The 16,292-nt window shown below is 45.5% G+C and overlaps 1 protein-coding gene across 1 annotated transcript in view; it reads left to right on the forward strand.

The window, feature by feature from the left end:
* The first annotated feature begins 718 nt into the window (after positions 1-718).
* The window catches only part of LOC144160159 (uncharacterized), a 114,972-nt gene continuing 99,398 nt past the window's right edge, over positions 719-16,292 (forward strand). The window contains exons 1-3 of the mRNA XM_077691766.1: positions 719-967; positions 6,674-6,805; positions 12,906-13,031. Of these exons, the coding sequence (XP_077547892.1) occupies positions 719-967; positions 6,674-6,805; positions 12,906-13,031 (507 nt within the window). The remainder of the gene's footprint in view (positions 968-6,673; positions 6,806-12,905; positions 13,032-16,292) is intronic.

A 16,292-nucleotide genomic window follows, 5' to 3' on the forward strand; every position in this document is an offset into this window, starting at 1 on the left:
AAATTACAAAAAATGCCTTCCCAGCTATTGTATGTTACTTTTTCAACATGTCAATTCAGCGGCAAGGTTTGTTGCCCAAGATTACTCATACTTCAGCTCTCCAAGGACCTTGTCCGCTTCTCCGAGTTTTTTTATTAAATTAAATGACATCGCTTCCTTACGTAAAACCTTGTACTACCACTGTCTCGGTTTAAGCTGCCGTTTCTCTGACCTTCATTCACAGGACTCTAATAATCAGAGTATTCAGCCGTCTGATTTGCCTACAAAATCCAGAATACGAGATAAGTGCAGTGTCGGAGGCAGAGATTTAGGTAACGAAGAAATCTCAAGGAACAATGATAGCAGCGAAATTACTTCTGTGCTAATTTCTCTAAGACAGGCTTCGTTGATATGCAACCGGACTGATGCATTTTACTGCTGTCCCCGAGTTCTGGGAGTGCCACCATGTCAATAACCCTTCGTGGAACAGAAATTTACCGAAGAAAATCGCCAGACACTCACATTGTATTAGACGTTGAGAAAAGTTACCTGCAGGCTTTGTCTCGGATCGGAGGCTGATTATTCGGTCGTTTGTTGGGTCTGTCACTCAACTAGAACGTATCTCTCGCGTCCTCGGCCAGAACCGACGTCGTTCGAGGCATTTTGGCGGGGTATGTTTCATGACCGTGTCTGTTGGGGTCGGCGGTCGGCGCAGAGGAGCTGGCTCGAGTGGAGGGCCATGTCTGGAGTGTCATCGTGGCGTGACTCGTTGCGGACGGTGACGTTCCAGCGGTCACCCTCCAGCCGCCACCTGGACGCGGGTCGCCTGGGGTTCGAGGTGCTCGTCGCTGAACCAGGATGTGGTCTAGTTGTGGCCCACGTGGACCCACAGTCGGCGGCGCACCGGGCGGGCCTCATGCAGGGCGACCGCATACTGGCCGCCAACCATGTCTCCTTCCGGGACCTCGACCTGGGCGCCGCACTCCAGGTCAGGGATCACCTTGTACTCCCGGAAGGGCGTATCCGGCTCATAACATTTTGAGCAGGTCAAGGTTCACCTTGTACTCCCAAGAGAGCGTGTCTGGTACATACATTTTGACCAGGTCAGGGGTCGCCTCGTACTCCCGACCGAGCGGGTCCCGCACATAACCTCCTGAGCTCGTTACTAAATGTTCGCCGTGTTTTCTGTACATCAGTGGTTCCAGACAACGGTACTTGCGCAATAAACTGCTACCATGTGACCGATGTCTTGTGCATCACTTATTTACAGCTCTTTTGTGACGTCGTTAGTCAGACCATTGAGGCGGATATACCGCTACTGAAATGGAATCACCGCTTAGCGTAACTTTCCTAATTTGCTTCGGGCCGTGCTTCGTCTGATATAAATGCGTGGTTTCCTTTGACGTCACAACTACTGAGACGCCCTAAAAACTTACCGATTCATTTCGTACTACCTTGGTTTTTTTTCTAGCTGGAGAAGCTTTTTTTTTTGTTTTGAGTGCGTCGACACGTCAACGTTGCCTAGATATTAGCTTACGTATTAAAAGGTTATTTGTAGTGGAATGCTTCGCGTGACGAGTTTCTTAGACCGCGCTAAAAATTGGTGCGACCACACGCAACAGCTCTGGGGAAGTTTACTGTCATCCTTCAATTTCACGCAGATTGGTCAGCCTCACAAAAGCGTCCGGGTCTCAAGCTCGCCATCAGATCTTAGGCTTTTAACTGCAGCCTATGTTGCACAAAAAAAAAATGCAGCCCATTCGTCGCAACTGGTCGGACTCACCATTAATTCTTGGGGTTTTGTTTTTTCCATAGTGTCAGTTTGGATGAAGTCGATGCTTTTCCTGTTTTGATTTTAAGGAAAACCACGGCACTGAGGGAAACATTCGAGGTAGTTGCAGAATCACTAAACTGAACGTTCCTAATCTTGGCAGCAGTGATTACATTTCTCCCCAGACTGAAGGAAGGAAATTAGAAATACCGCACTACAATCTTTTGTTACGCAAAACTTGCACAAAATGTATACGTTCCCTAAGAAAGAGAAAAACAATATGTAAAAGCTGATGCAAACACAGAAACATTGGCCTCGAGAGCCCGCTGTGGCCACATGAAGCCAGATGTAAAATCGGGCGCGCAAGGATAGGAAATGGGATGAGGCCATAACGTTTACAGCCGCTCCATTACGACGACTGTAGATTTGGACCTTACCCCTAACCATGTGTTGAGCCCCCAATACCATCAGTGTTAAGACTTCGAGCGAAGTGCGTAGAATTGTGGGCGGTCTTTCCCTCCTTTGGCGTAACGCGGGAATTTTTTGAGCTGCAACAGCCACTTGGACCCCCCCCCTTCCGCCCAGTCGCACCAGTCCATTTGATCCTTTTACTTGCTGAATAAAACTGAGCTGCTGACTGCTGACTCAAAACAGAACTTCGAGAAGCCTTTGAAACTCCGCCGCTGCGACCTTTTAGAGAGTGAGGAATATTAAGCACCCAATTAAAACGTGGCCGGCAGGGAGGCATAAAATATGGTTCGCGGCGCGCTTTAATTAGTCATAGCAGTGTTCAGAGCGGCTCATCCGAAAGCTCCGGCCATGCGGAATTAAGGAAGCAAGAAATACGTCATCGATCGCCTAATGACGCAACTTCTGGAATTCGAGCCGACTTTGGACCGAAATAATAATTTCTATGGGAAAGTCACCGGGGCGATAAACTTGGAAAGCGAACCGCCTGATTGGCAAACGAGAAAGAAAAGAAGGACGAAAGAAAACGAATAACTAAAAATTAAGGCAGCAAGGGAAAGTATTTCATTTTGTAATAAGCGTCCTTAGTCCAGGATGCCTGCTCAAGGAGCTGTGGTAAAGGCTTTTTCCGCTGTGAACGTCGATTCGTAGCACTTATATACGGGGATCCGCTAATCACTCATGTCCGATGCCCTACGTGAATTTGTGCTTTAAGTTGGTGCGGAGCAGTTTCCTGTTTCATACCGTATGCCGTACAGTAGTTTTGCCTTCTCCGCACCATATGACCTCCGAATCTGTCTAGCTATTCTCAGTTTACTAACACTCGACCAATCCCTCACAAACGAATCCACCATACCTAGATGTGACCTTAGCGCAGCTCCCCTTTTCTATACGTTTACACCCATAATAACCTTCACGGTAGTCAAAACATGGAACCATAAGGAACCGTAATGAAGCTTTCCCGGCCTCCTCTGCCTCATAATGACACAAAATGTATGCAAAAAATGGCAAAATTTCTTTTTAATGTCACCGGAGTTGTAGGCCCTTGTTCATAATTGCCGGCTTCGGTAGCCGTAAGCCCTTAGTTTAATGCCGAGTGCTGACAAGTATTTTTTTTTCATGCACGGAAGCAGGCACATATATTTAATGATTGGTCGGGTAGTAACGGTTAAAAGCGAGCGTTCGCCGTAAGCAAAATGAGCATGCAGCTGCAGTTCTACAGTGAATAGAACGCCTCACAAAAAATTGGCCGCGTATCTGCTCCTTTCGTTGCAAATGCCGTCAAAAGACGATAGTCTTTATCGGCTTTTGCGAAGTAAATGCCTCCCTTCACTTTCCCGCTCACTTCTCATGTTGTTCCTCTTGCGTCGTGCTCCTCCCAAGGTAAAGACGCCAAAGGTTTGCTTAAATCATTTTCAATTTGCCGCGCCCCACTGCTCCAAACCGGGGGTCTCGATGCGAACGCTGCCGTACGGCGACGACGCGCGTTAATCAAGGCGCCCTACTTCAGCGTTTATAGAACCGCGTTTCCCTACTCCACGTGCGTTGCAAGCAGAACGTGGAACCTATCTAGTGGAACCTTGCGTAACTGTTGCCGGTTGATTTCTTAAAATGGCGCCAGAAGCTATAGTGGCGCGGGCGACAGCAGGCGACGGCGGAGTGAATTCTTTTTCTGCAGTTGATGAAGTATTTAATTTCGCAAATTCAAGCATGTTTCATTTTTTTATAAAGGAACACTGCAAATATCACTTCTGTATTGATTTGTTGTCTCATATTTGCGTAATGTCTTGTTCTTCTTCAACAATGTTGACAAGTATGAACATTACACCGGACATAGACGGGTAGATTTAGCTGTGACTATATAAGACTATTGCGCAGGCATTGTTTTGCTTTGGCCGGGTGGCTGAATCGGGTCACAGTCAGACAGACGGACAGACAGACAGACAGACAGACATACATACAGACCAAAATTTCTGGGTTTAAGTAGCCCAAGAAAGACTATCGTCTTTAAAATTAGGCGCGCTTATTGAAAGAGAAAAACATCCATAAATCTTGGCAGCACCCTAAACGAAGAGGAATAACATGACTGCGGCCATATTTTCTTTAAAATTTTTTATCTTGGTCGGCAAGAAGGCTGCGTATGGGTCATCATCTGCAGTAGGAAGAGAGAGGCAAGTAAGACCTGCTGAATGCAAACGATCAGTTAAGTGTGGCAGTATATAGTTGTTGCAATGGTTGAAATTATGATAACGGTAAAATGCTCTTCAAAGAATTAAGGGCAGCAGTAGGAGTAGGCTGCACGCTTCATTTACGGGACGTGTTTATCGTGAAAATATTTGACCGATCGATTCATCTCTTTGGGATGTCGAAAAATCACGCTGCTGCTTCAGGAAAGTACAGCCTTTTGCCCTTTTTGTGGTGATCTTCGGCATTCGTCTGAGGGGAAATGGGAGTGAAGCGCCATCATCAGTGGTTATAACATCACAGGTCATCAAACTGGTCCACAAAAGCTTCGTTAGAGTGTGAAGTCTTTCTCCCCTTGCCCGTTCCTCTCTATTATCAGCAGCGATAGCGCAAAGCACGTGACTCATTGCGGCTTTTTTGACCAACAAGCCGAGTTATGCAGTCTTTGCCGCATGCCATAGAAGCCTGGAAGAAGAGCAAACCACGTTGACGTTCAGGCGATACACGATATTGCTTTGAGCACATGTCATGCGGCAGCATCTCTCTTCTGGTGATGACTCGCAGCAATTCGTCCGTGCCAGATCGTTTCCTGTGCACATCCATCGTAGTGTGGAACCACTGGCTTAGGAAATTCTAGTTGGAATAAAGCCGCCAATAGCGTAGAGAGAAAACAACAAAAGAAGGGTTGCTAAACCCTGCTCGGGAACGGTGATTGACTCCGTCTAAAAGGATTATTTGACGGCAGCAAAAATTGTAACGGTTGTCGCCCAATCAACTGCAGAGTAATGGGCGTTTCAGGGGTCTATAGTTTAGGTGTGACGAAATGTCTGTTGTGAACAATTGTTACCAAGAGAAGGGTCAAGATAAGCTCCCACAGGCGGTATTTACAAAACACGCTTGTTTCTCGGATACTACGATGAGCTGGAATTCGTTGGAAGAGGCCTTTGCGCTTGGGTAGGCACGAGGATTATTATTATTATTATTAATACCGTAATTACCCGATTCTAACGCGCACCTTTTTTCCGGAAAAATAGGCCGAAAAATTGCATGCGCGTTAGAATCGGATACGGAACCGAAACTGCCGAAACAGCGGAAATTTCGTCCCACCCATCGCCATCGCCATCTCAAGATGGCATTAAAGTTTTTAGCAACAATTTTTCTAACGCAGGAAGCATAAGCGCCTAGGATTTTGTATCGGCGTTCACACAAATCGTCAAATCATTCCACTTGCGCACTTGATAACAGCAATGGCAGCAGCGGCTCTCACGCGTTCAAAACCAGCGGTCGGCTGAAGCATGCGCCTCTGGAGAAGCTTGCGGGATGGGCGTGCGAGGCGTGGGCCACGATCCCATCGACCATGGTTGAACGTTCGTTCAGAAGTGTGGCATCGCGAACGCTCTTGACGGCAACGAGGACGAGGTGTTGTGGTCAGCGGAAAGCGACGAGGAGTGAGATGAGTGAGATTACTTCGGGAAATAAATCGTCCCGCATTCCATTTTTCCCGCATTCGTTTTTCTGGGTCACTAAGTTCCGTGCGCGTTACAATCGGAGGTGCAAGTTTTTTCGTTTTTTTTGCCAGGAAAATCGGGTGCGCGTTAGAATCGGGTAAATACGGTATAATATTATTATTATTATTATTATTATTATTATTAACCACACCCCGCAGTAACTATAGTAAGCTAGAATACTTAGCCAAGTATTCTAGTTCACTGTAGCTGTAACAATCGCAGTAGCCAATCTGGCAACATGTGGCAACCACACCGACGCAGTGCGTCTGGGAGTGTCGGTTAGCTATGAGTTTACCGCGGTGCAACTATTTTGTCGTATATATATCACAATCATGGACTGTAATCATAATTTTTTCTTTTAATATAATAGCAAAACGATTAAAATACGCCTCAGTGAGGTATTGCGAAAGTTCGAAGAATTTTCTAACAGCTGGCTTCGCCCGTCAGAATCGCAGAGGATGCACTGTTCATCTATTCCTCCATTTGCAAAAGCAAACAGAAAGCGAAATAAATGTAGCTTATTTTACAGCTACGTCGATTTTTTTCTCTATTTATCTGCATAAATACTGTCATCGTCAATTTTGCTGCCCTTTACGTATTTTGACGATTGCTAACACGTTACAAGCCAACCCAGGTATGAAGCAACGCGAAAAACTCTACTCTTTTCATAATTACCGTGGTGACGCGCGGTTTCAGCGCCAGTTTCCTGTCTGGTATATCTTTTAAAAATCCCGTACACCACCGTGTGCTTTACGCGGTGCAGGTTTTAGAGAGCCACCGCACTCTGCGGCTCAGCGTCGCCTCGCCATCTCGCGGCCACGGAAGCTACGCCTGGGTGACGCGCGATGGAAGGCCGACTTCGCCACCCGCCCACTGGGGGGCGCCAGTACACAAGGTGGGTACCAGAAGTGCGCGAGTGCTCCTTCTCGCGGGCGCTTGATGGGGCCTGCTCGCTGTGATCGTCCAGCCGTGCTGTAGACGTTACCCGAAAAAAATTCGCTGCGTATCTGCGCACTTCGAAGCAAATGTCGTCCCAAGACGGTATTCCTCTGAAACCCCTACAAAGTAAATTCCTCTCTCCTCTTTCCCGCCACCTCGCACGCACTCCCCGTCCCGTATCGCTCTTGCCACGATAAACACGGTGTAGGTTTGCTTAGGTCAAATCAAATTTTCCGCTTTCCACTGCTCGCGCGATATCTAATTCAACCTTTCGTTACGCTTGGACTTCTTGCAATGCCACAACGACGTTTACGGCTCGCGCGCGAGCGCTTTTTTGTGTTTTGGGCCAAAAAATTGTTTCAACGCGTCTTATTTTTCTGTCACAAAAATCAACGAAGCCAAGTATTTTTATTTAAAACAACATTGCAAATAGCACTTATGTATTGATGTTTGGCTCAATTATTCTTAATGTTTTCTTTCGCTGAACAATATTGACAAGTTTGAAACTTGTTTCCAGATTTAGTGGTTTGGAAAAGTATTGCCTGTATAAACTTCTCGTTCAAAAATTGTATATTGGCTGGGTGGCTGAAGTTAAAGGACGGACGCACGGATGAACGGGCAGACAGGCAGACAGACAGACACATTTTCGGGTTTATGTAGCCCAAGAAAGACTATCGTCTTTAAAAAAACGTTACGAAATACGTAATACGTTGCGTTTAAATAAATAAAAACGTACTAGGCCCTCGTTGCTTCGCAAACAAAGAACAATGTGAGTACCTCACTGTAGAGTACCACACTAAAGAAATTTGGCGATTTCCCCGCGAAATCGTTGCCGTTCTCAAAAAGGTAACAAATGTTACTTTGGCTTTACTCTTTGTGCTTTTCGGTAATTATATTTTTACTTGGAAGAGAGGTATATTTACAGCGTAGTCGCTAATAAGTCCACCGCGAAGGCTTCATGGAGAAGCTCTGCTGTGGTCACGAACCGATCTACTTCGTTAACGTTCTTTTTCACTCGCCGGGCATTCTAATCGCCTTCATTCTCGTCATCCAGTGAGGATTACTGAGTTGAAACATCCACCACATCTGTGACCATTAATGACATGCATGAACTGTTCCGCGGAAACAGGAAGATCATGCAATAAGTGAAGGCCAAATCAAAATTTTTAACATCAACAGTTCCAACCAAAACCCAAATTTGTATTTCAACGGGCGTGATGAAAGACTCAGGTGTCAACAAAAACCAAGTCTTGCTCGTCACAATTCTAATAAAATACACTTTCTTGATACGCTTTGATTTCATTGTGTCTCTGTCGACACCTTCAGCGCTTTAGTAGTGCCCTCACCATTGTTGTGAAGGTAGTTTAGTGCACATTTCTTGGAATGCCTGCAATGTGAAAGAGCCAGTTGTCGAGGTAAACAGGGATTTTTCTTCCTTTCGACGATGTTGAAGACAGCTCGCTGGGAGCCAAGTGTGTGGGTGTGTGGGGGCAGGGAAGAAATAAAGGCAGCAAAAAGGGAGTTCTTGTCCCGGTTCCGGTCTGTTCTAGATATTTCAGCAGGGGTTATGGAATGACGTGTGTAACGTGTTACGAGTAAGGGTATCTCAAACGTTACAGGGAAAATACTAATGTAAATGCATTGCCCATCGCTTTATTAAATTACACGTACATTACGTAAATACAAAAAAGACATGCGCTGCTGCTAGCGTGTTAATGTCAACACAGCTACCAAACCCAACGAAAGAGACTGATTCCGTTTCACGGAAATGTTGTACTGTAGTAGGCAGTACTCACATTGTTGTTCGCTAGGCGACAGTTTTAGAAACAGGCACATCAGCTTAGAAATCACGGAGCAATGTATGGCCAAAGTCTTATATATGCAGAACCCAAGCAGCAGCGATATTACTTCTCATTTCCACTGAGTAACATTTTATTCTGTTCAAACTGATAATGTACGTTCAATTCACGTTAAATTGTCAAGTTGTTCAGGTAACTTGAAACCTGCAAAAGCTTCGTACAGTATGAGAGATACCTCCAGTTTTGTCCTCGAACCGGTGATGTTGTAAACTGATGTTATGACGAAGCAGGTTACGGACGAAGTCTTTGCGGCCGCAAAACATTTTAGCGTGCGAAACATAAAAAGGGGACGAAGAATCCAAAGTTTAAACTCGGGGAAAATTTGGGCAAGAAAGGCTTAAAATTCGGCTGGAGAAAAAACGAAGTCTGAGTTGCATGAAACCGCGGAATGGAAAACTGTCAAGACTTGACGCTTCCGCTAAGATGACGACAACCCACTTTCGAGAACTGTGCTCAGTTGTGACCAGACAAGCAGACTGAAAAACGTACGCCTTGACTCGATAATGACAGAACTGCAAAAACAAGTTTAAAATTTGTCTTTGTGTGCAGCTGTGGTGGGAAGATGGGAAGAACATTTTTGACAACTACAGAGTTATCAGGCATTAAAGATGAAGTGCAAGAATCTCGACATGACATGCTAATTTGTGATAATTGACGGCGGACATCGCATATGTTATTAAAGTTGAAAGTTGAATAAAATGGCCCTGCGGAAAGTAAGAAACGCAGACCATCGGGGAAAGCTTCAGCGCTTAAAGTCTGAACGTAACGCTCGTGGCTCACGGTTAGAACGTTGCCGACGGCACAAAGAAGAAACAAATATTATATACCAAACTTGCTATGAGCCCGCATGCAGAAAAAGGAAGCAGGGATTGCATAGGTGTTGAAGCATGGAATATGCAATACGCGGAAAATGAAACGCAAACAGGAAAATATGATCAAAACACGCAAATAGCGCCATTTCTTTCTATATAAGTCAAAATGACGCGTGGCTTAGTTACAAAAGCAACGTCCGTAAATGTGGCTTTCCGATTATACCAACAGCGCGCCAATACTAGACCTCAACGAAGAGTATTTTCAATTTTGCGTGTTCATATTTCATATTTTCGTATTCACGTTTCATTTGCCGCGTATTGCACAACAATGAAAATTTCAAATTTCAACTATGTTATTTCTTGAAACCTTTGAGTATTTCGTTCCTAAAATCGCTACTATTCACATTTTATTTTATTTTTTTTGCACCATCATTCAGTTTCTCTTCCAATCATGTCCAATAAGTACCTTTACTTCGTGCATCCAATGTTTTTTTTTTACTTGGTGCTGTCTTTCGGATAGAGCTAAAGCTTCCTGTAGCATAAAAAAATATCACGCGAGGAGATGCTAGCGCAGGCTTCGTAAGAAGGTACCTAATAAATTTCGGAAGTTCAACTCAACCTCCTTTGCCTAAATGACTATTGACCAAAATGACCTCCTTTTCAATGCCCTAAATAATAAGGTTGGGAGTCTATGCAGTCCGTTTTTGCTTCTGTTTATACCTATTAGGTAGTCTTCCATCTTAAGAAGGTTTGTCGGCGTTTGAAGACGAATTTTATCCCGAAAACGGTCCGGTGTTGTCATCAGGGCGTACAACGGAGCCGTGGAAGAAGGCTCTGGAATAATTAATCCAGTTTCGTGCTTACAAATGGTCGAATAGGTAATACAGGCCAGAAGAGCTAGTGTTGACACGTGTCAGCATAACATCGGGTGGAAATAGAAGGTAACTCGAGGCTGTTGTATTCCCGTAGGTGCTGTCAATGAGACAGGTCTGTACGTGCGTCGGGTGCAGTCCCTCAAGGTAGTCAGTCGGTCGATGTATCGGTTCTGACGATGCGCTTTGTCCAGGCGATGGTAGCAGCTACGTCGCCAGCCGGCTGGGAGCAGGGCAAAACTGGACGCTGCGTTTCAAACGTTTCAATGAGCCATGCAGGTTCTAGCCCAGAGTACCCCGAAACAGAAATCTATCAATAATTTGGACGCCTGCCCAATCGTTACTCCGTGGCAATCAAGGAGCTCATCCCTACGGCCGAAGTCTTGCAAACCAGGCACCGTTGGAGGATGACGACTAGGCACACCACCCTCTCACTACTTTCAGCGAAATATAATTACGCAACGTTGCAGGCTATTTTGACTCACTTACCTACTAGGAGCTGATCCAATCTCAAAAGAACCGCAACTCATGCTCCCCACACCCCACGAGACTACATGCCATTCACCCCACGCTCTATACCACCCTGTACAGATACAGCGAGCAACGCGCTGCTCTCTACCACATGGTCTGGGAGTGCCAGAATAACCGAGACTTGAATCAAATATATATACCTACGAGCAGCGGGAGACTTAACATTCCAGCTCTGACCCGAACAGACAGCTGTGGCTGAGCGTAAGGGCGAAGACGGCGGGTAGAACCAACGGACGCGTGTACTAAGGACCCCGACCGCCAGCTGAATTGAGCAAAAGGACTCTTGTCATTTTGCTAAATAAGTGTTTATTTTTCTTCCCCCTACTACTCCTTCGCGTGAGTTCGGTGGCATCGGTTGTCTTCTCCGCTGCTTGACCGCCGTCCTCACAAAATTTGATGGCACGAAAAGAGGGAAGGAAAGACACCATAGTGTGGTGGCGGAGGCTGCCTGGTACGGCAATGACATTTAGTAGAACAGTTTCCGCATACCGGTTGCTTTACTGCTTATTTCCTCTCGTTTGTTCATCCATGTATATTCAGCAGACGGGTTTGTAGTTGTGCAGCTTACATCTTTGTGCGTGCTCTAAAATGCTTCGTGTGCAGAATTCAGCGATGCCACCGCAGGAAGTTGAGATGTTAAAATAGTTCCAAACCTTGCATGTGAAAACTGTAACTCCTACGGCCAGTTCCACGGGAAGGTTCCATATAATCGCCCGGAACGTACGGCCGTGAAGCATCTTTTACTCATAATAGCGCATCGTCACTCTACAAATTATATCTTTGAATGAATATGACCACCCTGCGTCTCAGATAAAGCGAATGATGCCCCACTCCACGTGGAGGCGAAATATGTCCGGAGAGGCGCCCGTGTTAGCCACGCGATGCAGCAAGTTTTGAATCCAAATTGAAATTCTGAGTGTTTTGCACGCCGTATCTCTACAAAGGCAATGAAGCACGCTGTAGTGGTGGAATCCGACTTACTTTTGACAATAGGCGTATCTTTAACATGAGCCAAAATATCGTCATAGGTGTGTCTTCGCTTCTCTGTTCAGGTAGAAAAACGGATGGGATCTAATGCGGCCGCTTCCTTGGGCTCAGCGGTTTTCACACAGAATTGTATCTGCTATCCTTATTCTCTTGTCTGCCAGAAATATCTCTGCTATTGAAGCTAATACTGGATCTGTATCTATACTAGCTTGCACGCTTTGTTCTGCTGCTGCTTCTGGTTGTGTTCGAACTCCTGCTATTCCAAGTGTAAATGCTCCGCTGTGACAGTATTCCACTCAGTAATGAACAGCACGTTGCGCGTGCCTCTCCTCCTCTGTCTTTTGTTATCCTTTCCAGACTTCTTTGAGTCATTTAGCTATCTGATCTGTTCAGTTGGCCGTCCTATATTTGCGATAAGACGGCTGAAAATTCTCGAGTTTTTCTCAAGGTTTAGTCATTTTCGTGGTAGCGTATGGTGTTGTTTTTCGTTTTTCTGTTGAACCAAGTGCCACTTAAAAATATAAAGAAAATAGGAAGCCCTGAAGCATTTACAACATAGGAAATCATAGCTGCCAAGAAATCCCATGACAGATGGTCTGTTAACCGTCTGTTCGAGGGCAGTGGCGTAGCCCTGCCCTCGAACACGCCGCCGCAAGAAATAACAACAAACACATCCCCTGCGCTCAAACAGTATCTTAGTCGTATTTCGGTTTTATGAGTAGGAAGGGCTAGCTTTCTTTTTGGTTCACCGTAATATCTGCATAAAAATTCCTGTCCACCCAGGGCTTCCAGGGCTTGCTTCGTAAACAACGTTAATATAACTTTTCGGGATGCAGCGCTCACGATATTTCTGGGGGTGTTCCGACACCGAATCAACCTCCTGGCTCCTCCCCTGTTTGAAGGTACATATGCATTGTAAGCGTAGACTGTGGAGGCGAATGCACTGCCCTAGAAGCAGCAACAGGTGAAGAAGGGCCTGACTGCCTGGGACGCAGGTGAGCCTGAACGTGGAGAAAGGCCGCAGCTTGGGCCTCACCATCCGGGGCGGTCAGGAGTACGGCCTGGGAGTCTTCGTGATCGGCGTGGACCGACACTCCGCCGCCGACATTGCGGGACTGCAGGTGAGCGTAATGACAGCGAATTTTTTTATAGTCTATTCAGGAGTTTGCCTGTTCATAACTCCGAGGACGCGTAAGTGTTTCTTGTGAGCTGCAGCTTCAAACAGAACGTCTCTGAGTGGTGCTTCACGTTTTGCGCTGCGAATAATATCTCCGAATATGGCAGCAGGCTATTTGCGGCGTACTGGTTTGTACGGTCCCCTTCCGTATCTAACGAGGTAGCGGCCTCTGGAGATGTAGATGTTTCAGACTCCACAACGTAAGGTACATGCTGCTTGGGTCGCCGGGGTCTGTTGCGCCGCTGAGTGAGGTGGATATGAACCGTCCTATGGATATGCAACACTGATGCAGTATTGCATGAGACCCGCAAGAAAAGGAAAACCCCGGCTGGGCGCTTCCCAGTACACCACTGCGGGTATGTCCAACTAACGACAACTTACTAACCTGCTCAATGTATACACGTATGAATAAACAATTGACGTTTCGATCATCTACCGTCCTTGCACGCAGTCATAAAAGGCGGCCTTTAAGGAGGTGAATTCTAGGAGCCTGAGCAAAATGTACACACGAACACCTTCTCTAGTCCTACGAAACAGCCCTAAACGTCGAAATGAGGCTTATGAAGGAGCAGAAAAGCGTTTAAGAAAGTGCCGGGTGCAGGTCTACGTTTACCTGCTACAAGTCAAGAACAAAACGAAGAACAGCCGTTTTATTTCGTGTTGTGCTGACCCTGTTGACTCCCACTGCTGGGTGCACAGTATTAGAGGCTGTTGTGTCTTGGCGTAATTTTAAAAATACTTCAGCTGAAGCTCTCGCAGCCTAAATACTTATTAGGAAACTCTGAGCCTTCACCTTGCAAATAAACTGGCAAACACGGGTTATCCTGATGGGCCGCTAATAATTTTGTTACGGGGAACAGCTTGGTGGTATTTATAAGCGTCGGAAACTATACCAATAAATAAAGTGCCTTTCAGCACCCAAGTATCAAAACTGGCAAGCTCGAGCACAGCTGCTGTCCAGCACAAGTATAATGTAGCAGGCAACAACGGCGGGAGTCCCAAAGCTGACGTCGGGAGCCAGGGGGCGTCACTGAAACAGCTCACCGCCAATAGGTGACCAATAAAAAGCGCAAAGGCTCATGGGTACATCGTGCTCCCGCCACTTCTTGTTCGAGGTCTCGCCTGGCCTCCCGTAGGCCGGTGGCTTTCACGCGCGCCTGTGCGTGTTGTTGATTTGTCGCAGAGTGCTTACCTTTCAGAGGAGCCCCTAGTAGAATTCATCGTTGTTATTCTTTGAATGTGCGATGCATGAGCGCTTTTTTTTTTGTGAAAACAGATAAACAACAAGCACACGCTCGCGTGAAAACCGCTGGCTTACGGGAGGCCAGGAGAGCTCTCGAACCCGAAGTGACGAGACTCTGCGGGAGCAGGCAATGTACCCAAGAGCCTTTGCGCTTTTTACCGGTCACCTATAGGCCTGTTTATAATTCCCACTATCCGATTAGTGAGGCGCGGTATGAGCGCAACAGAGCTTCAGAAAGGCCAACGTATACATAGTCACTCCTCAACCCTTATCCCAGTGTCGTTCATGGGACACGAGACGCCATTGTATTTCAGGAGGGACTGGATGATGCCACTGTCCTTTCTCGTTGTACCGTCAGTGACCAGCGGGACAGAACTTTTTTCAACAACCATATTTTGTGAAAATTCCCAAAGAACTCCAGAAATTTATGTTCATGTAGAAACGCACCGCGTTTAACATGACTGTCCCTGATATCTTCAGCCGAGTTTTGTGCGGTCAAAGCGCAACAACTGGGTCTTTTCTTAGATATTCAAAAGGCATTTGATTCAATACTATTTGATTTGCTGTTAAAAATATTATCTAGCTGTGGTTTTCATGGGATCGCATTAAAAATTCTGGAAAACTACTTGCATAATCGATATCAAATAGTTGGCATCAATGATATATTATCTGCCGAAATGAAATAGAAACAAGGTGTCCCACAAGGATCCCTACTTGGCCCGTTATTGTTTCTTGTGTGCATAAATGATATCGTTAATATACCAGGTTCTTCTGATATTATTATGTATGCAGATGACACGAATATTATTTTCTCATCAAACAGTTGAACATTTTGGAATCTAACCCGCCGCGGTGGCTCAGTGGCTAAGGCGTTGCGCTGCTGAGCACAAGGTCGCGGGTTCGATTCCCGGCCGCGGCGGCCGCTTTTCTGATGGAGGCGAAAAGCAAAAACGCCCGTGTGTACGAGATTTCGGCGCACGATAAAGATCCCCAGGTGGTCAAAATTAATCCGGAGCCCTCCACTACGGCGCGCCTCATCACCTGCGTTGCGTCGGCGCGTTAAACCCTACAATCAATCAATCAACATTTTGGAATCTATTGTAAACGAACATCTGGTGCATCTTTCAAACTGGTTACAACAAAACAAGTTGGGATTAAATGCCACAAAGACAACCTATATAATTTCCCGCCCAATAAATAAGCCCTTAAACGAACATATAAATCTCAAATACGAAGGTCATGTTATTGCACGGGTACATGAACAAAAGTTCTTTGGTGTTTGGTTCCAAGAACAGTTAAACTGGTCAGTACACGTAAATCACTTAGTTATGGCTCTGGCACAAACAGTTCGATGCATTTATAAAATATCACACTTAATACCGCCATGGCTAAAAAGAAACATGTATTATTCTCTATCCTATTTAAAACTAACGTACGGAATCTTGGTGTGGGGAACATCACAAAATAATTACAATAAGCTTGTGCGACAAAAAAAGATATTACAGTGTTTCGAAAATTTTCAAGGGAAATTCCAAGACCTGCCAACTTCACCTTTGTTTTCAAAACATCCAATAGTTAGAGCTGACCAGCTGGATTACTTAAACTGATCCAGATGGTACACAAACACAAGTTATATGTAAATGGTGAAGCAGAAAACCGTCATTATGTGTACGGCATCCAATAAAACTTACACCTAAAACTAGGACTAATCACGGCAAAAAATTGGCCACTTACCAAGTACCACATGTTTTGAACATCCTAGCAGATAATTTAAAATTTCACACTAGTGCAACCGTATTTAATACTGAAACCAAGGTGATGTTTATAAAAAAGGAAGTGAGATATGACAATCACTAGGCGTGTCTCATTCTAAGGAATTTAAACTGTACTGTGTGAAGACGTGATTCTTTCATAGACATAACGAACAATCCGAAGAAATCTGTCGTCTTCTGTTGTATGTGC

The sequence above is a fragment of the Haemaphysalis longicornis genome, unplaced genomic scaffold (genome assembly GCF_048455015.1).
Source record: "Haemaphysalis longicornis isolate Haplotype H1 unplaced genomic scaffold, Haemaphysalis longicornis Haplotype H1 scaffold_1, whole genome shotgun sequence".
NCBI lineage: Eukaryota > Metazoa > Arthropoda > Arachnida > Ixodida > Ixodidae > Haemaphysalis > Haemaphysalis longicornis.